A 23,196-nucleotide genomic window follows, 5' to 3' on the forward strand; every position below is an offset into this window, starting at 1 on the left:
TAGCAAATAATATCGTAGTCAGGCATCATATTCAAAGTTACCTACCTTGTTCCAGAAGCCGAGATCAAATTATCCTTCGCGCCCGGATTTTTATTTTAACTGCGCATGTCTCACAAGAAGTTCTGTTATTCAGTCCAGGGACGAGATATTCGACCCCTTTCAATTCTCACTTCCGCATTACAGTCTAAGGTACGCCTCTGACGTGTCCCTATGGTCCTAAGTCAAATGGCCTTTTATAGAGAAGGTCTTAAAGAGACACATCGCATTTTGGGAAACTCAATTCGGCTGGGAAAATGGCTGTAAAAATATTTCTGTTCGACTTAGAGAAACAATTCAAACCTTTTTAGAAACTACAGACTGTTATCTATCCAACAGTAGTAAATATATGCATATTGGAAAATAAAAAGTTTCTTAGGAGGCCGTTTGAAAATGTGCACACATTTTCCAGTTTTTTCAATATTCAGCGTGCAGCCATAACAGGTTAATTACCCTACCATGTAGTCTCTTCCTGCCTTAAATACCCTACCATGTAGTCTCTTCCTGCCTTAAATACCCTACCATGTAGTCTCTTCCTGCCTTAAATACCATGTAGTCTCTTCCTGCCTTAATTACCCTACCATGAAGTCTCTTCCTGCCTTAAATACCAATACCCTACCATGTAGTCTCTTCCTGCCTTAAATACCATGAAGTCTATTCCTGCCTTAAATACCCTACCATGTAGTCTCTTCCTGCCTTAAATACCCTACCATGTAGTCTCTTCCTGCCTTAATTACCCTACCATGTAGTGTCTTCCTGCCTTAATTACCCTACCATGTAGTCTCTTCCTGCCTTAAATACCAATACCCTACCATGTAGTCTCTTCCTGCCTTAAATACCATGAAGTCTATTCCTGCCTTAAATACCCTACCATGAAGTCTCTTCCTGCCTTAAATACCAATACCCTACCATGTAGTCTCTTCCTGCCTTAAATACCATGAAGTCTATTCCTGCCTTAAATACCCTACCATGTAGTCTCTTCCTGCCTTAAATACCCTACCATGTAGTCTCTTCCTGCCTTAATTACCCTACCATGTAGTGTCTTCCTGCCTTAATTACCCTACCATGTAGTCTCTTCCTGCCTTAAATACCCTACCATGTAGTCTCTTCCTGCCTTAAATACCATGTAGTCTCTTCCTGCCTTAAATACCCTACCATGTAGTCTCTTCCTGCCTTAATTACCCTACCATGTAGTGTCTTCCTGCCTTAATTACCCTACCATGTAGTCTCTTCCTGCCTTAATTACCCTACCATGTAGTCTCTTCCTGCCTTAAATACCCTACCATGTAGTCTCTTCCTGCCTTAAATACCCTACCATGTAGTCTCTTCCTGCCTTAAATACCATGTAGTCTCTTCCTGCCTTAATTACCCTACCATGAAGTCTCTTCCTGCCTTAAATACCAATACCCTACCATGTAGTCTCTTCCTGCCTTAAATACCATGAAGTCTATTCCTGCCTTAAATACCCTACCATGAAGTCTCTTCCTGCCTTAAATACCAATACCCTACCATGTAGTCTCTTCCTGCCTTAAATACCATGAAGTCTATTCCTGCCTTAAATACCCTACCATGTAGTCTCTTCCTGCCTTAAATACCCTACCATGTAGTCTCTTCCTGCCTTAAATACCCTACCATGTAGTCTCTTCCTGCCTTAATTACCCTACCATGTAGTGTCTTCCTGCCTTAATTACCCTACCATGTAGTCTCTTCCTGCCTTAAATACCCTACCATGTAGTCTCTTCCTGCCTTAATTACCCTACCATGTAGTCTCTTCCTGCCTTAAATACCATGAAGTCTCTTCCTGCCTTAAATACCCTACCATGAAGTCTCTTCCTGCCTTAAATACCCTACCATGTAGTCTCTTCCTGTCTTAAATACCATGTAGTCTCTTCCTGCCTTAAATACCATGTAGTCTCTTCCTGCCTTAAATACCCTACCATGAAGTCTCTTCCTGCCTTAAATACCCTACCATGTAGTGTCTTCCTGCCTTAATTACCGTACCATGTTGTCTCTTCCTACCTTAAATACCATGAAGTCTCTTCCTGCCTTAAATACCATGAAGTCTCTTCCTGCCTTAAATACCATGTAGTGTCTTCCTGCCTTAAATACCCTACCATGTAGTCTCTTCCTGCCTTAAATACCCTACCATGTAGTCTCTTCCTGCCTTAATTACCCTACCATGTAGTCTCTTCCTGCCTTAAATACCCTACCATGTAGTCTCTTCCTGCCTTAATTACCCTACCATGTAGTGTCTTCCTGCCTTAATTACCCTACCATGTAGTGTCTTCCTGCCTTAAATACCCTACCATGTAGTCTCTTCCTGCCTTAAATACCCTACCATGTAGTCTCTTCCTGCCTTAATTACCCTACCATGTAGTCTCTTCCTGCCTTAATTACCCTACCATGTAGTCTCTTCCTGCCTTAATTACAATGTAGTCTCTTCCTGCCTTAAATACCCTACCATGTAGTCTCTTCCTGCCTTAATTACCCTACCATGTAGTGTCTTCCTGCCTTAATTACCCTACCATGTAGTCTCTTCCTGCCTTAATTACCCTACCATGTAGTCTCTTCCTGCCTTAAATACCCTACCATGTAGTCTCTTCCTGCCTTAAATACCCTACCATGTAGTCTCTTCCTGCCTTAAATACCATGTAGTCTCTTCCTGCCTTAATTACCCTACCATGAAGTCTCTTCCTGCCTTAAATACCAATACCCTACCATGTAGTCTCTTCCTGCCTTAAATACCATGAAGTCTATTCCTGCCTTAAATACCCTACCATGTAGTCTCTTCCTGCCTTAAATACCCTACCATGTAGTCTCTTCCTGCCTTAATTACCCTACCATGTAGTGTCTTCCTGCCTTAATTACCCTACCATGTAGTCTCTTCCTGCCTTAAATACCAATACCCTACCATGTAGTCTCTTCCTGCCTTAAATACCATGAAGTCTATTCCTGCCTTAAATACCCTACCATGAAGTCTCTTCCTGCCTTAAATACCAATACCCTACCATGTAGTCTCTTCCTGCCTTAAATACCATGAAGTCTATTCCTGCCTTAAATACCCTACCATGTAGTCTCTTCCTGCCTTAAATACCCTACCATGTAGTCTCTTCCTGCCTTAATTACCCTACCATGTAGTGTCTTCCTGCCTTAATTACCCTACCATGTAGTCTCTTCCTGCCTTAAATACCCTACCATGTAGTCTCTTCCTGCCTTAAATACCATGTAGTCTCTTCCTGCCTTAAATACCCTACCATGTAGTCTCTTCCTGCCTTAATTACCCTACCATGTAGTGTCTTCCTGCCTTAATTACCCTACCATGTAGTCTCTTCCTGCCTTAATTACCCTACCATGTAGTCTCTTCCTGCCTTAAATACCCTACCATGTAGTCTCTTCCTGCCTTAAATACCCTACCATGTAGTCTCTTCCTGCCTTAAATACCATGTAGTCTCTTCCTGCCTTAATTACCCTACCATGAAGTCTCTTCCTGCCTTAAATACCAATACCCTACCATGTAGTCTCTTCCTGCCTTAAATACCATGAAGTCTATTCCTGCCTTAAATACCCTACCATGAAGTCTCTTCCTGCCTTAAATACCAATACCCTACCATGTAGTCTCTTCCTGCCTTAAATACCATGAAGTCTATTCCTGCCTTAAATACCCTACCATGTAGTCTCTTCCTGCCTTAAATACCCTACCATGTAGTCTCTTCCTGCCTTAAATACCCTACCATGTAGTCTCTTCCTGCCTTAATTACCCTACCATGTAGTGTCTTCCTGCCTTAATTACCCTACCATGTAGTCTCTTCCTGCCTTAAATACCCTACCATGTAGTCTCTTCCTGCCTTAATTACCCTACCATGTAGTCTCTTCCTGCCTTAAATACCATGAAGTCTCTTCCTGCCTTAAATACCCTACCATGAAGTCTCTTCCTGCCTTAAATACCCTACCATGTAGTCTCTTCCTGTCTTAAATACCATGTAGTCTCTTCCTGCCTTAAATACCATGTAGTCTCTTCCTGCCTTAAATACCCTACCATGAAGTCTCTTCCTGCCTTAAATACCCTACCATGTAGTGTCTTCCTGCCTTAATTACCGTACCATGTTGTCTCTTCCTACCTTAAATACCATGAAGTCTCTTCCTGCCTTAAATACCATGAAGTCTCTTCCTGCCTTAAATACCATGTAGTCTCTTCCTGCCTTAAATACCATGTAGTCTCTTCCTGCCTTAAATACCCTACCATGTAGTCTCTTCCTGCCTTAATTACCCTACCATGTAGTCTCTTCCTGCCTTAAATACCATGTAGTCTCTTCCTGCCTTAATTACCATGTAGTCTCTTCCTGCCTTAAATACCATGAAGTCTCTTCCTGCCTTAAATACCCTACCATGTAGTCTCTTCCTGCCTTAAATACCCTACCATGTAGTCTCTTCCTGCCTTAATTACCCTACCATGTAGTCTCTTCCTGCCTTAAATACCATGTAGTCTCTTCCTGCCTTAAATACCATGTAGTCTCTTCCTGCCTTAAATACCATGAAGTCTCTTCCTGCCTTAAATACCCTCCATGTAGTCTCTTCCTGCCTTAACTACCATGTAGTCTCTTCCTGCCTTAAATACCCTCCATGTAGTCTCTTCCTGCCTTAAATACCCTACCATGTAGTCTCTTCCTGCCTTAAATACCATGTAGTCTCTTCCTGCCTTAAATACCCTACCATGAAGTCTCTTCCTGCCTTAAATACCATGTAGTCTCTTCCTGCCTTAAATACCATGAAGTCTCTTCCTGCCTTAAATACCATTACCCTACCATGTAGTGTCTTCCTGCCTTAATTACCCTACCATGTTGTCTCTTCCTGTCTTAAATACCCTACCATGTAGTCTCTTCCTGCCTTAATTACCCTACCATGTAGTGTCTTCCTGCCTTAATTACCCTACCATGTAGTCTCTTCCTGCCTTAAATACGATTACCCTACCATGTTGTCTCTTCCTACCTTAAATACCATTACCCTACCATGTTGTCTCATCCTGCCTTAAATACCCTACCATGTAGTCTCTTCCTGCCTTAATTACCCTACCATGTAGTGTCTTCCTGCCTTAAATACCATGTAGTCTCTTCCTGCCTTAAATACCCTACCATGTAGTCTCTTCCTGCCTTAATTACCCTACCATGTAGTGTCTTCCTGCCTTAAATACCATGTAGTCTCTTCCTGCCTTAAATACCCTCCATGTAGTCTCTTCCTGCCTTAATTACCCTCCATGTTGGATACTCTGAAAGAAACAGGAGGGATTATCGGAACTGGACACAATTCCCATTTCTTCCCCTTAACAATAACCCTTTGATTTCTGCAGAGCAGTAAGATGACAGCCATATGGTGAAAGCTCCATCACTACAGAGATCAACGAGTCTTGGGGAAGGGAGCTCCTCAGGCCTGGCGACAGAGATCCCATGGAGCACAGTACCAGTAGACATGTGGTTGGCCAGGGTCAGACTGAGTGACTTGGCCTCTACATCATCCCCATCTGCATCAGGGAGTTGGCGTACGCCATGGGCTTCACATTCGGATGAGGCTGCGGAGGGGAGAGAGGCCGAGAAACAGACAGAGACAGACAGAGAGAGCGAGACAGAGGTTCATGAGAGTAAGTAGATGTACTGACCACAACAGTGAACTGGGTTAGTATGGACTGGCTCACAGTAAGGTCATATTTAATAGATGTACTGACCACAACAGTGAACTGGGTTAGTATGGACTGGCTCACAGTAAGGTCATATTTAATAGATGTACTGACCACAACAGTGAACTGGGTTAGTATGGACTGGCTCACAGTAAGGTCATATTTAATAGATGTACTGACCACAACAGTGAACTGGGTTAGTATGGACTGGCTCACAGTAAGGTCATATTTAATAGATGTACTGACCACAACAGTGAACTGGGTCAGTATGGACTGGCTCACAGTAAGGACAGGTCATATTTAATAGATGTACTGACCACAGCAGTGAACTGGGTCAGTATGGACTGGCTCACAGTAAGGACAGGTCATATTTAATAGATGTACTGACCACAGCAGTGAACTGGGTCAGTATGGACTGGCTCACAGTAAGGACAGGTCATATTTAATAGATGTACTGACCACAACAGTGAACTGGGTCAGTATGGACTGGCTCACAGTAAGGTCATATTTAATAGATGTACTGACCACAGCAGTGAACTGGGTCAGTATGGACTGGCTCACAGTAAGGTCATATTTAATAGATGTACTGACCACAACAGTGAACTGGGTCAGTATGGACTGGCTCACAGTAAGGTCATATTTAATAGATGTACTGACCACAACAGTGAACTGGGTTAGTATGGACTGGCTCACAGTAAGGTCATATTTAATAGATGTACTGACCACAACAGTGAACTGGGTCAGTATGGACTGGCTCACAGTAAGGTCATATTTAATAGATGTACTGACCACAACAGTGAACTGGGTCAGTATGGACTGGCTCACAGTAAGGTCATATTTAATAGATGTACTGACCACAGCAGTGAACTGGGTCAGTATGGACTGGCTCACAGTAAGGTCATATTTAATAGATGTACTGACCACAACAGTGAACTGGGTCAGTATGGACTGGCTCACAGTAAGGTCATATTTAATAGATGTACTGACCACAGCAGTGAACTGGTGAAACTGTGGTTTGAGGTCTGAGCCACTGAGATGGATGTACGCTCCTTTGTTACACATCTGATCACTGTGGTGGGGGGGGGGGGGGGGGGGGGGGGGGAGAGATGAGGAAGAGAGGGGAAGGAGGAAGAGAATAGTGTTACTGTCATCTTAAACTAAGGCTTTAGAGGGGGGTGGACATTTGAAAGTCTTACAATATAAGTTATTTTAACTATGGCAATGCAGACGGAATCACTAAAGTTGGATTGAATAGTGAGTACGTTGCCATAGTTACCAGTAGTTGGGCGCCGAGAAGACTGTGATGCACTTCCCCGAGTGTGTGACCTCATAACCCTCTGCCTTGACCTCGTGACTGCGGACGATGTAATCCAGATTGTTCTGGTCTAGGAACCGCTGGGTGACGTCAGGCCCAAACTGACAGCTCACACCTCGCTTAGAGACACACCGGCCATTCTGAGACAGATGGAGGGGAGGATTTAACTAGATAACTGTACTGGATGATTTCATCTATTTGAAGCAGATTATTGTTGATGACTGAGTGTATTTCGAGGGTGGTGCTGGACACCAAACCTGTGGCTGTGGATCTGACCAGAGAAGATCACACATAGGACCTGAAGAAAACAACAAAACAAACTTATTCCTTGGTCCGAAACAGGACAATAAAGATATTGATAAAGATATGGATTAATTGATTGATTTTACCAGAGTCTGGGGGCTGTCTGTTCCTGTCGATCTTCCTCAGATCATCCAGCGTCACTCCGTCCTCACTGAAGAGCCCCCCGTGCATCACCTGGCACAGACAACACAACAGTCTTCACATGTCCAGTTGAACAACCGGAAGCCTAACGGGGGAACCTACCACGTCCAGTTGAACAACCGGAAGCCTAACGGGGGAACCTACCACGTCCAGTTGAACAACCGGAAGCCTAACGGGGGAACCTACCACGTCCAGTTGAACAACCGGAAGCCTAACGGGGGAACCTACCACGTCCAGTTGAACAACCGGAAGCCTAATGGGGGAACCTACCACGTCCAGTTGAACAACCGGAAGCCTAACGGGGGAACCTACCACGTCCAGTTGAACAACCGGAAGCCTAATGGGGGAACCTACCACGTCCAGTTGAACAACCGGAAGCCTAACGGGGGAACCTACCACGTCCAGTTGAACAACCGGAAGCCTAACGGGGGAACCTACCACGTCCAGTTGAACAACCGGAAGCCTAACGGGGGAACCTACCACGTCCAGTTGAACACCTGGAAGCCTAATGGGGAACCTACCACGTCCAGTTGAACAACCGGAAGCCTAACGGGGGAACCTACCACGTCCAGTTGAACAACCGGAAGCCTAACGGGGGAACCTACCACGCCCAGTTGAACAACCGCAAGCCTAACGGGGGAACCTACCACGTCCAGTTGAACACCTGGATGCCTAACGGGGGAACCTACCACGTCCAGTTGAACACCTGGATGCCTAACGGGGGAACCTACCACGCCCAGTTGAACAACCGCAAGCCTAACGGGGGAACCTACCACGTCCAGTTGAACACCTGGATGCCTAACGGGGGAACCTACCACGTCCAGTTGAACACCTGGATGCCTAACGGGGGAACCTACCACGCCCAGTTGAACAACCGGAAGCCTAACGGGGGAACCTACCACGTCCAGTTGAACACCTGGAAGTTTAACGGGATTCTTCCCAGGACTTTGCAGTTGATACGGTATGTCAGAAAACAACTGCTTCAAAGGGGGTGTGACAGTTATCAAAACTTCTGTGAAGGACTCCTATCCTCGATGAGGGGAGAAATCTGCCCTTCGCCTACTAACAAATTGACACTCTTCTTGACTATTGGACTACTATCTGTTTCCGGGTCACGGAGGAGAGAGGACGGACCTTTGCCGAAATGAGAAAAGGCCCAGGACTTTGCCGTTGATGCATTGTGCCAAAGGTTAGGGGTCAGAGGTTAAAGGTCAGGGTAATGCTGTGTTCACAACATCTCGTAAATAACAGCATACGACTGGGAAAAATTCACTTGAACGGCCCTCCAACTGGTGATTACTAGTGAGAAACTCCTCTATCATCCAACAAGTTGACCACTTGCAGCTCTCCGATGTCATTTGCATTTCACTACACTCGCATTAACATCTGCTAACCATGTGTATGTGACTAATAAAATTTGATTTGATTTGTCAACAAAAAAGACATCAAGCATGGTGGCATCTTCAGCAGTTGTTTATGGTAAGAACAAAATACAAATGGTTGATACATTTATTGTATCAAGAGAAAGCAGCTTGAGATATACTTATGGTTAATGCTAAATTGTAATTATTTTGCCTCTATGGCCTATTTATTGCCTTACCTCCTTACTCTTCTACATTTACACACACTGTACATAGATTGTTATATAGTGTTATTGACTGTACGTTTGTTTATGTGTAACTCTGTGTTGATGTTTTTGTCGCACTGCTTTCCTTTATCTTGGCCAGGTCGCAGTTGTAAATGAGAACTTGTTCTCAACTGGCCACCTGGTTAAATAAAGGTGAAATTAATGAATTTCACCGTTATGGTAAAAGAGCAAAACAAGCCTCCATGTTTGATAGTATATCCCCGTGCTCCCGAGTGGCGCAGCGGTCTAATGCACTTCATCTCAGTGCAAGAGGCGTCACTACAGTCCCAGATTCGAATCCAGGCTGTATCACATCCGCCCGTGATTGGGAGTCCCATAGGGCGGCTAAAAAGGAGACCGCTAAAAAGGAGACCGCCAAAAAGGAGACCGCCAAAAAGGAGACCGCCAAAAAGGAGACCGCCAAAAAGGAGACCGCCAAAAAGGAGACCGCCAAAAAGGAGACCGCCAAAAAGGAGACCGCCAAAAGGAGACAGCCAAAAGGAGACAGCTAAAAGGAGACAGCCAAAAAGGAGACCGCCAAAAAGGAGACCGCCTAAAAGGAGACCGCCTAAAAGGAGACCGCCTAAAAGGAGACCGCCTAAAAGGAGACCGCCTAAAAGGAGACCGCCTAAAAGGAGACCGCCTAAAAGGAGACCGCCTAAAAGGAGACCGCCTAAAAGGAGACAGCTCAAAAGGAGACAGCTCAAAAGGAGACAGCTCAAAAGGAGACAGCTAAAAGGAGACAGCTCAAAAGGAGACAGCTCAAAAGGAGACAGCTCAAAAGGAGACAGCTCAAAAGGAGACAGCTCAAAAGGAGACAGCTCAAAAGGAGACAGCTAAAAGGAGAGCTTATCGTAAGCTTGCCTGCTATGGGAGGGAATCATGACAAAATATATTTTGGAGACAAATCTGTTTATCTGCGCAAGTGGCCTCACTGGCTGTGCGTTGTGTGATGGGGTGATGGGTTGTAAATCATCAAGGGCCCGGCTGCAGAGCACACAACTCTGTCCCCAGAACTGGATCATTATTCAATGATATGCATTTTTACCTTATCTTCCTCTCTTATTAGGCCTAAGCATCTGTATGTTGTTGGTAGGTTGTAGCCTACATTGTTAATAAATGGAAATAGGCTACTATACATGTTGTTCCTTCATTAGCTTTGCTCAGCTTTAAGTTCTTCGGACAAATCATTCCAGATGTCTTCATATTCTTTGCTCAATTTCACTTCTCGTTGCCTGTAATATTTGTAAATCAAAATAAAGCTGTGAGAGAGACTTGCCAAAAGACTGCCTTTCAGAATTGTTCCTATTTGAAAAGTGTAACTTTAGGACAATACCTTTAACTTGTCTTAAAGCTTTTGATAGGCCATTTAAAATTAGCATGATTTGGCTTTTGGCCGTTTGGTTCGCAAGGCGAGGAGGAGGGATGCATGATGAACTGTGAGGTTTGTTCAAACTACTCGTTAGATTCTCTATCTTGCTGCTGTTTGTTCTACCCCTCATTATTACCTTAGGCCTATCATGTTATTCAAAAACAACTTCAACTAAAGAGCCCAAAAGTCTATTAGATCAATTGTTTGCCGGCATGCATAAAAACTTAACTCATATCAAATGGAGAGAAAATACAAAATGTAGCGTTTAAAATAATTACACATCAGCTAAAACAAAAAGGTGTATATGTCTGAGATCATCCGACATCATAATAGAAAAACCTAAGACTTCTGGGCATTTTGCTCAGCTTTAGTGAACATTTTAGCTCTGCCTACTAAGTTCTCCTGAATTCTGTAAAAGATTTATGCCATATTTATTAAAATAGGTTATGCAGGCTATAGCAAAGGAATAAGCCACTTGACATGGCCCTGCTGTGGGCTGCCTGGCCAGCTCTTTAATGCGCGGTGCCAGACAAGTTGAAATACGCTATACACCGTCTGTCACATCACGATGTCGGACAATCATCTTCGATATCCGATATCGCTATATGGCCCAAACCTATTTCCCAGTTCAAAACGTGTATGTACCCAACTCGTATTTACGACCATCCCACTTGGTTATGAACGCAGCATCACCTACCAGGACTTTGCCATTGATGCACTGGGCTAGAGATTAGGGGTCACAGGTCAGGGTTACCTACCAGGACTTTGCCATTGATGCACTGGGCTAGAGATTAGGGGTCACAGGTCAGGGTTACCTACCAGGACTTGCCATTGATGCACTGGGCTAGAGATTAGGGGTCACAGGTCAGGGTTACCTACCAGGACTTGCCATTGATGCACTGGGCTAGAGATTAGGGGTCACAGGTCAGGGTTACCTACCAGGACTTTGCCATTGATGCACTGGGCTAGAGATTAGGGGTCACAGGTCAGGGTTACCTACCAGGACTTTGCCATTGATGCACTGGGCTAGAGATTAGGGGTCACAGGTCAGGATTACCTACCAGGACTTTGCCATTGATGCACTGGGCTAGAGATTAGGGGTCACAGGTCAGGGTTACCTACCAGGACTTTGCCATTGATGCACTGGGCTAGAGATTAGGGGTCACAGGTCAGGGTTACCTACCAGGGCTTGCCGTTGATGCACTGGGCTAGAGATTAGGGGTCACAGGTCAGGGTTACCTACCAGGACTTGCCATTGATGCACTGGGCTAGAGATTAGGGGTCACAGGTCAGGGTTACCTACCAGGACTTTCCCGTTGATGCACTGGGCTAGAGATTAGGGGTCACAGGTCAGGGTTACCTACCAGGACTTTGCCATTGATGCACTGGACTAGAGATTAGGGGTCACAGGTCAGGATTACCTACCAGGACTTTGCCATTGATGCACTGGGCTAGAGATTAGGGGTCACAGGTCAGGGTTACCTACCAGGACTTTGCCATTGATGCACTGGGCTAGAGATTAGGGGTCACAGGTCAGGGTTACCTACCAGGACTTTGCCATTGATGCACTGGGCTAGAGATTAGGGGTCACAGGTCAGGGTTACCTACCAGGACTTTGCCGTTGATGCACTGGGCTAGAGATTAGGGGTCACAGGTCAGGGTTACCTACCAGGACTTTGCCATTGATGCACTGGGCTAGATTAGGGGTCACAGGTCAGGGTTACCTACCAGGACTTTGCCGTTGATGCACTGGGCTAGAGATTAGGGGTCACAGGTCAGGGTTACCTACCAGGACTTTGCCATTGATGCACTGGGCTAGAGATTAGGGGTCACAGGTCAGGGTTACCTACCAGGACTTTGCCATTGATGCACTGGGCTAGAGATTAGGGGTCACAGGTCAGGGTTACCTACCAGGACTTTGCCATTGATGCACTGGGCTAGAGATTAGGGGTCACAGGTCAGGGTTACCTACCAGGACTTTGCCATTGATGCACTGGGCTAGAGATTAGGGGTCACAGGTCAGGGTTACCTACCAGGACTTTGCCATTGATGCACTGGACTAGAGATTAGGGGTCACAGGTCAGGGTTACCTACCAGGACTTTGCCATTGATGCACTGGGCTAGAGATTAGGGGTCACAGGTCAGGGTTACCTACCAGGACTTTGCCATTGATGCACTGGACTAGAGATTAGGGGTCACAGGTCAGGGTTACCTACCAGGACTTTTCCATTGATGCACTGGGCTAGAGATTAGGGGTCACAGGTCAGGGTTACCTACCAGGACTTTCCCGTTGATGCACTGGGCTAGAGATTAGGGGTCACAGGTCAGGGTTACCTACCAGGACTTTCCCGTTGATGCACTGGGCTAGAGATTAGGGGTCACAGGTCAGGGTTACCTACCAGGACTTTGCCGTTGATGCACTGGGCTAGTGATTAGGGGTCACAGGTCAGGGTTACCTATCAGGACTTTGCCGTTGATGCACTGGGCTAGAGATTAGGGGTCACAGGTCAGGGTTACCTACCAGGACTTTGCTGTTGATGCACTGGGCTAGAGATTAGGGGTCACAGGTCAGGGTTACCTACCAGGACTTTCCCGTTGATGCACTGGGCTAGAGATTAGGGGTCACAGGTCAGGGTTACCTACCAGGACTTTGCCGTTGATGCACTGGGCTAGTGATTAGGGGTCACAGGTCAGGTTACCTACCAGGACTTTGCCGTTGATGAACTGGGCTAGTGATTAGGGGTCACAGGTCAGGGTTACCTACCAGGACTTTGCCGTTGATGCACTGGGCCAGAGGCAGCCACTGGAAGACCTCACTGAAGAGCGTGAACATCTGAGCGGTGTACTTGGCCTTCACCTCCCCCTCAAAACCATACATCTGGTTCATGTTGTCAGTCTCGTGGTTACCTAGTTACACAGGGACATATGGACATTAGTTACCAACACAATAAACCCTTCTCTAAGCCCCACCCCAGAATTTGGGGCAAAATTAAAAATGTCAATGCTCTGACGGATACCAACTGTCGTCGAGTCCGACACCTCAGACAAGCTCACATTTCAAACCCTTGGAAGCCCAGGAGGGCAAAAACAGAGTTTATCCCAAAATAAATTGTTTCAAATTTGGCTAAATAATTGAACAGTGCATATATTTAGATAGATAAAATACATAGCCTGTTGAAGTGTTATAACAGTTGAATTGTTTGTTAGCTAGCTGGTCAGTTAGTTCTCATTGAAAACAATGCCAGTAGCTAGTAGCTAGCTAGTCATAGTAAATATAACTCGTTTTTCTCCAAATGCATGTTAGCGAGCTAAATTGGCTTTATTAGGAATATAACTTTCATCTGCTGTCGACATGCACAAACAATTTAAGAGAAGCTCCAAAATGAGTTAGCAGTTTGACTGCAGTGAGCCATCCACTGGCTAGCCACACTACACACTTAATTTTACATTTACATTTAAGTAATTTAGCAGATGCTATTATCCAGAGCGACTTACAAATTGGAAAGTTCATACATATTCATCCTGATCCCCCCGTGGGAATTGAACCCACAACCCTGGCGTTGCAAGCGCCATGCTCTACCAACTGAGCCACACGGGACCATAATTTGACCAGGTTCCTGTGAAGCAAGTGTAATGACAGTCCACCACCCTAACCCTAACCACAACATACCCAAGAGTCTCCTGATTGGCAAGAGGTGATCCGTGTTTCATTTCATTGTGCATTAAAAACACCATTGGAGATCATTGTGAGGGGTTTCCTCCGGTGGTTTGAAAGGGGAATTGGGCTTCCTGGGAAAATGTTGACCAAGGTTGCAACAGTAACCAAGGGGGGGCGGGGCTTAGGGAAGGGTCAATTACACATGGGAATAGGAGTCAGGGAGCAGCCTACTGACCACTGAGGAGGTAGAAGGAGTCAGGGAGCAGCCTACTGACCACTGAGGAGGTAGAAGGAGTCAGGGAGCAGCCTACTGACCACTGAGGAGGTAGAAGGAGTCAGGGAGCAGCCTACTGACCACTGAGGAGGTAGAAGGAGTCAGGGAGCAGCCTACTGACCACTGAGGAGGTAGAAGGAGTCAGGGAGCAGCCTACTGACCACTGAGGAGGTAGAAGGAGTCAGGGAGCAGCCTACTGACCACTGAGGAGGTAGAAGGAGTCAGGGAGCAGCCTACTGACCACTGAGGAGGTAGAAGGAGTCAGGGAGCAGCATACTGACCACTGAGGAGGAGGTAGAAGGAGTCAGGGAGCAGCCTACTGACCACTGAGGAGGAGGTAGAAGGAGTCAGGGAGCAGCCTACTGACCACTGAGGAGGAGGTAGAAGGAGTCAGGGAGCAGCATACTGACCACTGAGGAGGAGGTAGTCGGAGTCAGGGAGCAGCATACTGACCACTGAGGAGGTAGAAGGAGTCAGGGAGCAGCCTACTGACCACAGAGGAGGTAGAAGGAGTCAGGGAGGAGCATACTGACCACTGAGGAGGTAGAAGGAGTCAGGGAGCAGCATACTGACCACTGAGGAGGCAGAAGGAGTCAGGGAGCAGCCTACTGACCACTGAGGAGGTAGGAGGAGTCAGGGAGCAGCATACTGACCACTGAGGAGGAGGAGGTAGAAGGAGTCAGGGAGCAGCATACTGACCACTGAGGAGGAGGTAGAAGGAGTCAGGGAGCAGCATACTGACCACTGAGGAGGAGGTAGAAGGAGTCAGGGAGTAGCATACTGACCACTGAGGAGGAGGTAGAAGGAGTCAGGGAGCAGCATACTGACCACTGAGGAGGTAGAAGGAGTCAGGGAGCAGCATACTGACCACTGAGGAGGTAGAAGGAGTCAGGGAGCAGCCCACTGAGGAGGTAGAAGGAGTCAGGGAGCAGCCTACTGACCACTGAGGTAGAAGGAGTCAGGGAGCAGCATACTGACCACCGAGGAGGAGGTAGAAGGAGTCAGGGAGCAGCATACTGACCACCGAGGAGGAGGTAGAAGGAGTCAGGGAGCAGCATACTGACCACCGAGGAGGAGGTAGAAGGAGTCAGGGAGCAGCATACTGACCACTGAGGAGGAGGTAGAAGGAGTCAGGGAGCAGCATACTGACCACTGAGGAGGAGGTAGAAGGAGTCAGGGAGCAGCCTACTGACCACTGAGGAGGAGGAGGAGTCAGGGAGCAGCATACTGACCACTGAGGAGGAGGAGGAGTCAGGGAGGAGCCTACTGACCACTGAGGAGGTAGAAGGAGTCAGGGAGCAGCCTACTGACCACTGAGGTAGAAGGAGTCAGGGAGCAGCATACTGACCACCGAGGAGGAGGTAGAAGGAGTCAGGGAGGAGCATACTGACCACTGAGGAGGAGGTAGAATGAGTCAGGGAGGAGCATACTGACCACTGAGGAGGAGGTAGAAGGAGTCAGGGAGTAGCCTACTGACCACTGAGGAGGTAGGAGGAGTCAGGGAGCAGCATACTGACCACTGAGGAGGTAGAAGGAGTCAGGGAGCAGCATACTGACCACTGAGGAGGAGGAGGTAGAAGGAGTCAGGGAGCAGCATACTGACCACTGAGGAGGTAGAAGGAGTCAGGGAGCAGCATACTGACCACTGAGGAGGAGGAGGTAGAAGGAGTCAGGGAGCAGCATACTGACCACTGAGGAGGAGGTAGAAGGAGTCAGGGAGCAGCATACTGACCACTGAGGAGGAGGTAGAAGGAGTCAGGGAGCAGCATACTGACCACTGAGGAGGTAGAATGAGTCAGGGAGGAGCATACTGACCACTGAGGAGGTAGAAGGAGTCAGGGCGCAGCATACTGACCACTGAGGAGGTAGGAGGAGTCAGGGAGCAGCATACTGACCACTGAGGAGGAGGAGGTAGAAGGAGTCAGGGAGCAGCATACTGACCACTGAGGAGCAGGTAGAAGGAGTCAGGGAGCAGCATACTGACCACTGAGGAGGAGGTAGAAGGAGTCAGGGAGTAGCATACTGACCACTGAGGAGGTAGAAGGAGTCAGGGAGCAGCATACTGACCACTGAGGAGGTAGAAGGAGTCAGGGAGGAGAATACTGACCACTGAGGAGGTAGAAGGAGTCAGGGAGGAGCCTACTGACCACTGAGGAGGTAGAAGGAGTCAGGGAGCAGCATACTGACCACTGAGGTAGAAGGAGTCAGGGAGCAGCATACTGACCACTGAGGAGGAGGTAGAAGGAGTCAGGGAGGAGCATACTGACCACTGAGGAGGAGGTAGAAGGAGTCAGGGAGGAGCATACTGACCACTGAGGAGGAGGTAGAAGGAGTCAGGGAGGAGTATACTGACCACTGAGGAGGAGGTAGAAGGAGTCAGGGAGCAGCATACTGACCACTGAGGAGGAGGAGGTAGAAGGAGTCAGGGAGCAGCATACTGACCACTGAGGAGGAGGAGGTAGAAGGAGTCAGGGACCAGCATACTGACCACTGAGGAGGAGGAGGTAGAAGGAGTCAGGGAGCAGCCTACTGACCACTGAGGAGGTAGAAGGAGTCAGGGAGCAGCATACTGACCACTGAGGAGGAGGAGGTAGAAGGAGTCAGGGAGCAGCATACTGACCACTGAGGAGGAGGTAGAAGGAGTCAGGGAGCAGCATACTGACCACTGAGGAGGAGGTAGAAGGAGTCAGGGAGCAGCATACTGACCACTGAGGAGGAGGTAGAAGGAGTCAGGGAGCAGCATACTGACCACTGAGGAGGAGGTAGAAGGAGTCAGGGAGCAGCATACTGACCACTGAGGAGGAGGTAGAAGGAGTCAGGGAGCAGCATACTGACCACTGAGGAGGAGGTAGAAGGAGTCAGGGAGCAGCATACTGACCACTGAGGAGGAGGTAGAAGGAGTCAGGGAGGAGCATACTGACCACTGAGGAGGTAGGAGGAGTCAGGGAGGAGCACCCTTTAAATGGTTCAAACAGCCGACCAATCAGCCTGTTACAATTGCTTAGCAAACTTTTGGAAATAATTGTGTTTGATCAAATAAAAAAAGTTATTTTACAGAAAACAAAATAATAACAGTTTCAGCATGCTTCTAGGGAAGGGCACTCCACGTGCTCGGCACTGACACAAATGACTGATGATTGGCTGAAAGAGATGTATAGAAGATTGGGGAGCTGTTCTGTTAGACTTCAGTGCAGTTTGAGGTCATTGATCATAAGCTATTGCTGATTTTTTTTTTTTAGGTGTTATGGATTGCGAGTTACTCATCTAATAGAACACTGGGGGTTTTCTTTAATGGAAACCTCTCTCATGGAAATTCTGTTGAGTGCGGTGTACCGCAGGGCAGCTGGTTAGGGCCGTTATTGTTTTCTATTTTCATTAACGACCTTCCACTGACCTTAAATAAAGCCTGTGTGTTTATGTACGCTGACGACTCAACAGTATACACGTTGGCTGCAACAGTCAAATAAACAACAGAGACTTAACATAGAGCTCCAGTCTGTTTTAGAATGGGTACCTAGCAATAGGCTGGGGAGTTTTTTAATACTTCATCTCTCGACACATTGATGAAAATAGTCATGGCCTCTAAACTGCATACTGGACCCTATTTCAAAACTAAACTACTGAAAAAGCTGCTTCCTGTGCTTGGCCCTCCTATGTGGAACATAATAAACGGCTCCCTATCCACCAGATGTGCACCAAACTCAATAAAAGTGGCATTAACTTATTTGGGATAGGTTGCAGCATTTTCACTTTTGGATGAATAGCGTGCCCAGAGTGAACTGCCTCTTACTCAGTCCCAGATGCTAATATATGCATATTATTATTGTTATTGGATAGAAAACACTGAAGTTTCTAAAACTGTTTGAATGATGTCTGTGTATAACAGAACTCATATGGCAGGCAAAAACCTGAGAGAAAATCCATACAGGAAGTGGGAAATCTGACGTTTGTAGTTTTTGAACTCAGCCCCTATCAAATTCACAGTGGGATATGGGTTATGTTGCACTTCCTAAGGCTTCCACTAGATGTCAACCGTCTTTAGAACGTTGTTTCAGGCTTCTACCGTGAAGGGGGAACGGATGGGAGCTGTTTGACTAAGGGGTCTGGCAGCAGCCTCGTTCTCGGTCACGCGCATTTCACATGAGGTATCTCTCGTTCCATTTGCTTTTCTACAGACAATGTAATTCTCCGGTTGGAACATTATTGAACATTTATGATAAAAACATCTTAAAGATTGATTCTATATTTAGTTTGACAAGTTTCTACGACCTGTAATATAACTTTTTGAACTTTTCGTCTGACTGGATCTGAACACGCGTTTGGATTTGTATACCAAACGCCCTAACAAAATAAGCTATTTGGACATAAATGGACATTATCGAACAAAACAAAACATTTATTGTGGAACTGCGATTCCTGGGAGTGCATTCTGATGAAGTTCATCAAAGGTAAGTGAATATTTATGACTAATGTTGACTGCGCAACACGGCGGATATTTATTTTGGCTGGTTTGGGCTCTGAGATCCATACTCAGATTATGCTTTTTCCGCAAAGTTTTTTTGAAATCTGACACAGCGGTTGCATTAAGGAGAAGTGTATCTAAAGTTCCATGCATAACACTTGAATTTATCAACATTTCTAATGAGTATTTCTGTGAATTGATGTGGCTCTCTGCACAATCACAGCATGTTTTGGAACTACTGAACATAACACACCAATGTAAAATGAGATTTTTGGATATAAATATACACTTTATCGAACAAAACATACATGTATTGTGTAACATGAAGTCCTATGAGTGTCATCTGATGAAGATCATCAAAGGTTAGTGATTAATTTTATCTCTATTAGTGCTTTTTGTGACTCCTCTTTGGTGGGTTTTTCAGTGACTTGGTGGTGACCTAACAATCGTTTGTGGAACTTTCGCTGTAAAGCATTTTTGAAATCAGACACTGTGGCTGGATTAACGAGAATTGTATCTTTAAAATGGTGCCTAATACTTGTATGTTTGGGAAATTTGATTTATGAGATTTCTGTTGATTTGTATTTGGTGCCCTGCAATTTCATTGGCTGTTGGCGAGGGGTTCTGCTAGCGGAACGGGGTTAATAAAGCCTCACTCAAAAGCCAAACCTTGACACAAAAAATATTTTTAAAATAATAAATCCGCTTCGGCCTATATCGAATCTCCCATTCCTCTGATCTTCTTTCTGAAAAAGCTGTTGTGCAGAAACTCACTGCCTTCCTGAAGACAAACAATGTATATGAAACGCTTCAGTCTGGTTTTAGACCCCATCATAGCACTGAGACTGCACTCGTGAAGGTGGTAAATTACCTTTTAATGGCATCAGATCAAAGCTCTGCATCTGTCCTTGTGCTCCTAGACCTTAGTGCTGCTTTTGATACCATCGATCACCACATTCTTTTGGAGAGATTGGAAACCCAAATTGGTCTACACGGACAAGATCTGGCCTGGTTTAGATCTTATCTATCGGAAGGTCGCAGTTGTAAAGGAGAACTTGTTCTCAACTGTCCTACCTGGTTAAATAATGGTAAAAAAAAAAGAAAAGAAAAAAAGACCCTTGCCTCTGAGGATCCTCTGACAAATCAACTGTAAATTTCGGTGTTCCTCAAGGTTCCGTTTTAGGACCACTATTGTTTTCACTATATATTTTACCTCTTGCTGATGTCATTCGGAAACATAATGTTAACTTTCACTGCTGTGCGGACGATACACAGCTATACATTTCGATGAAACATGGTGAAGCCCCAAAATTGCCCTCCCTGGAAGCCTGTGTTTCAGACATAAGGAAGTAGATGGCGGTAAATGTTTTACTTTTAAACTTGGACAAAACAGAGATGCTAGATCTACGTCCCAAAAAACAAAGATATCTTCTGTTGGATCTGACAATTAATTTTGATGGTTGTACAGTCGTCTCAAATAAAACGATGGACCTCGGCGTTACCCTGGACCCTGATCTCTCTTTAGACGAACATATCAAGTCTACTTCAAGGACAGCTTTTTTCCATGTATGTAACATCGCAAAAATCAGAAACCTTCTGTCCAATGCTGGCCTTCTAGGCAGAGTTCCTCTGTCCAGTGTCTGTGTTCTTTTGCCCATCTTAATCTTTTCTTTTTATTGGCCAGTCTGAGATCTGGCTTTTTCTTTGCAACTCTGCCTAGAAGGCCAGCATCCCAGAGTCGCCTCTTCATTGTTGACGTTGAGATTGGTGTTTTGTGGGTACTATTTAATGAAGCTGCCAATCGAATTTACTTGTCTTTCAAAAACAAGTGAACCCAAATGTTCAAACGGTAGTGTATATTGTATTGTAATTTTCACTGTACCATGTATTAGACCTAGATATTGTGTATATACTGACATGTAGGCTGTGTGACATTTTAAATGTATTTCAGTCCTTGACTACCGGTTATAGTGTTCTGTACTATGTATGATGTCACGTTTCATGTGGACCCCTGGTAGAGTAGCTGATGCTTTGGCAGCGGCTAATGGGGATTCTAATGAATACCAATAATCCAAATACTGACCTCTGAGGAGGTAGAAAGAGTCCGGGAGGAGCAGCTTGAAGCCAAACAGAGTCAGGATGACCTCTAGGGAGAACGAACCACGGTCCACAAAGTCTCCATTAAATAGCTGTGTTCTATTGTTAAGTGTTATAATGTACATTTCAATGAATACTAACAAACAGTTTTACTGCACATGTCACTGTGGCTGAACAGGATACATAGGGGTTGGTCTCAGAGGGTAAGCCGTTCAGCTCAAAGATGTTTAGAAGATCGTAGAACTGTCCATGTGTGTCGCCACAAATGGTTATCTTTTCTGTCTGTTGGGGAGAAAACAGAGGACAGGTTTAGGCACAGGGACAGTTCATCTGCTGAAGGGGAGAATCATCTTGACAATTGGGAGGACAGGAAGAGCAATACCAGGAAGTCAACATACATCATGGATGTCTCACCTCTTTTAATGTGATCTCAATTAGACTGGGTAGTTTGGATAAGAGTTCTTTGACTTGGATCAGAATCTGAAAGGATACATTTTATTGGTTAACACAAATACAGGACTACATGTTTTATATAAGGGTTTATATTTCATAAGGTCATAAGGGCAATGCGTAAGTTTAGTAAAATAGGGGCCTCCCGAGTGGCGCAGTGGTCGGCATCGACAGTGCTTGAGGTGTCACTACAGACCCGGGTTTGATCCCAGACTGTCACAGCCAACTGTCACCGGGAGACCCATGAGGCGGCGCACAATTGGCCTCAGTCTACACACAATACCTCATAAAGACAAAGCAAAAACATTTAAGAATTTTAGAAAATGTATACAAAAAGAAAACTGCAGAAATATCACATTTTAATAAATATTCAGTACTTTGTTGAAGCACCTTTGGCAGCGATTACAGCCTTGAGTCTTCTTGGTTATGATGCTACAAACTTGGCACATGTATTTGGGGAGTTCTTCCCATTCTTTGCAGATCCTCTTAAGCTCTGGCAGGTTGGAAGGGGAGTGTTGCTGCACAGCTATTTTCAGGTCTCTCCAGAGACGTTCGATCGGGTTCAAGTCCGGGCTCTGGCTGGGCCATTGAGACTTTTCCGAAGCCAAACCTGTTTTCTCATGGCTGTGTGCTTAGGGCCATTGTCCTGTTGGAAGGTGAACCTTGGCCCCAGTCTGAGGTCCAGAGCGGTATGGAGCAGGTTTTCATCAAGGATCTCTCCGTACTTTGCTCTGTTCATCTTTCCCTCGATCCTGACTAGTCTCCACGTCCCTGCCGCTGAAAAACATCCCCACAGCATGATGCTGCCACCACCATGCTTCACCGTAGAGATAGTGTCAGGTTTCCTCCAGAAGCGACGCTTGGCATTCAGGCTAAAGAGTTCAATCTTGGTTTCAACAGACCAGAGAATCTTGTTTCTCATGATCTGAGAGTCCTTTAGGTGCCTTTTGGAAAACTCCAAGTGGGTTGTCGTGCCTTTCACTGTGGAGTGGCTTCCATCTGGCCACTCTACCATAAGGCCTGATTGGTGGAGTGCTGCAGAGATGGGAGAACCTTCCAGAAGGACAACCATCTCTAGAGCTCTGTCAAAGTGACCAGCGGGTCCTTGGTCACCTCTCTGAACAAAGTCCTTCTCCCTCGATTGCTCAGTTAGGACGGGCGGCCAGCTCTAGGAAGAGTATTTGGTGGTTCCAAACTTCATCCATTTAAGAATTATGTAGGCCACTGTGTTCTTGGGGACCTTCAATCCTGCAGAAATGTTTTGGTATCCTTGTTAACTCGAAATGACACAACGACAAGGTTCCAGTTTAACTCTCTCATCATCATTATTCCCTGAACTGCTGAGTAACTTCTGAAGTCTGTCAACTGTATCATGTCCAAACTGTTTGTGAAGCTTTAATACTTTGTGTTTTTCCTTTTGTGTTCATGTGTGACTGTCAGAATCTCCATGTGCTCTGTGTCAGTCAGAATCTCATTTTTGCATGGACTCTGTGTGATGTCTTTGTCTAAAATGTTTACACAATAGTGGCCTGAGGTAGTAAGTTCAAGAGTCACTGGTTGTTTAAACATCACTGCCTTGTCATTTTTTATGTCCAGTACAGCCCCTGCCTTCTTGAGGGAAGCTTTGCTTAATAGTAAGGGAATATCTGCAGGGACCACCTCTGTTTCAATGTGACACTTAGTCTGACCAATTTTTGCTGGTATCTTAACTCTTGGTAGAATGGACAATTCTCCCATCTCCAAATTTGAAAGCTCTGTTGCTTGGTGTGTCAATCATATTTTGTACACTGACA

At 45.8% G+C, this 23,196-nt stretch overlaps 1 protein-coding gene across 3 annotated transcripts in view; it reads right to left on the reverse strand.

Annotated features, from left to right (window-relative positions):
- Positions 1–489: 489 nt before the first annotated feature.
- Positions 490–23,196, reverse strand: part of LOC129842097 (serine/threonine-protein phosphatase 5-like) — a 41,514-nt gene continuing 18,807 nt past the window's right edge. Inside the window, exons 5-14 of one of the 3 annotated variants that reach the window (XR_008757460.1) lie at positions 21,368–21,433; positions 21,137–21,235; positions 20,940–21,045; positions 13,227–13,369; positions 7,409–7,496; positions 7,277–7,317; positions 6,981–7,159; positions 6,692–6,773; positions 4,155–5,599; positions 490–4,090 (exon numbers count right to left, since the gene is read on the reverse strand). Coding sequence is in view for 1 of the 3 variants with exons in the window: in XM_055910493.1 (XP_055766468.1) it covers positions 5,537–5,599; positions 6,692–6,773; positions 6,981–7,159; positions 7,277–7,317; positions 7,409–7,496; positions 13,227–13,369; positions 20,940–21,045; positions 21,137–21,235; positions 21,368–21,433 (867 nt within the window). In the remaining 2 variants the exon portion in view is untranslated. Of the gene's footprint in view, positions 5,600–6,691; positions 6,774–6,980; positions 7,160–7,276; positions 7,318–7,408; positions 7,497–13,226; positions 13,370–20,939; positions 21,046–21,136; positions 21,236–21,367; positions 21,434–23,196 lie in introns of all 3 variants that reach the window. The other 2 variants (XR_008757459.1, XM_055910493.1) reach the window with 2 other exon arrangements.

The sequence above is a fragment of the Salvelinus fontinalis genome, unplaced genomic scaffold (assembly GCF_029448725.1).
Source record: "Salvelinus fontinalis isolate EN_2023a unplaced genomic scaffold, ASM2944872v1 scaffold_0012, whole genome shotgun sequence".
NCBI lineage: Eukaryota > Metazoa > Chordata > Actinopteri > Salmoniformes > Salmonidae > Salvelinus > Salvelinus fontinalis.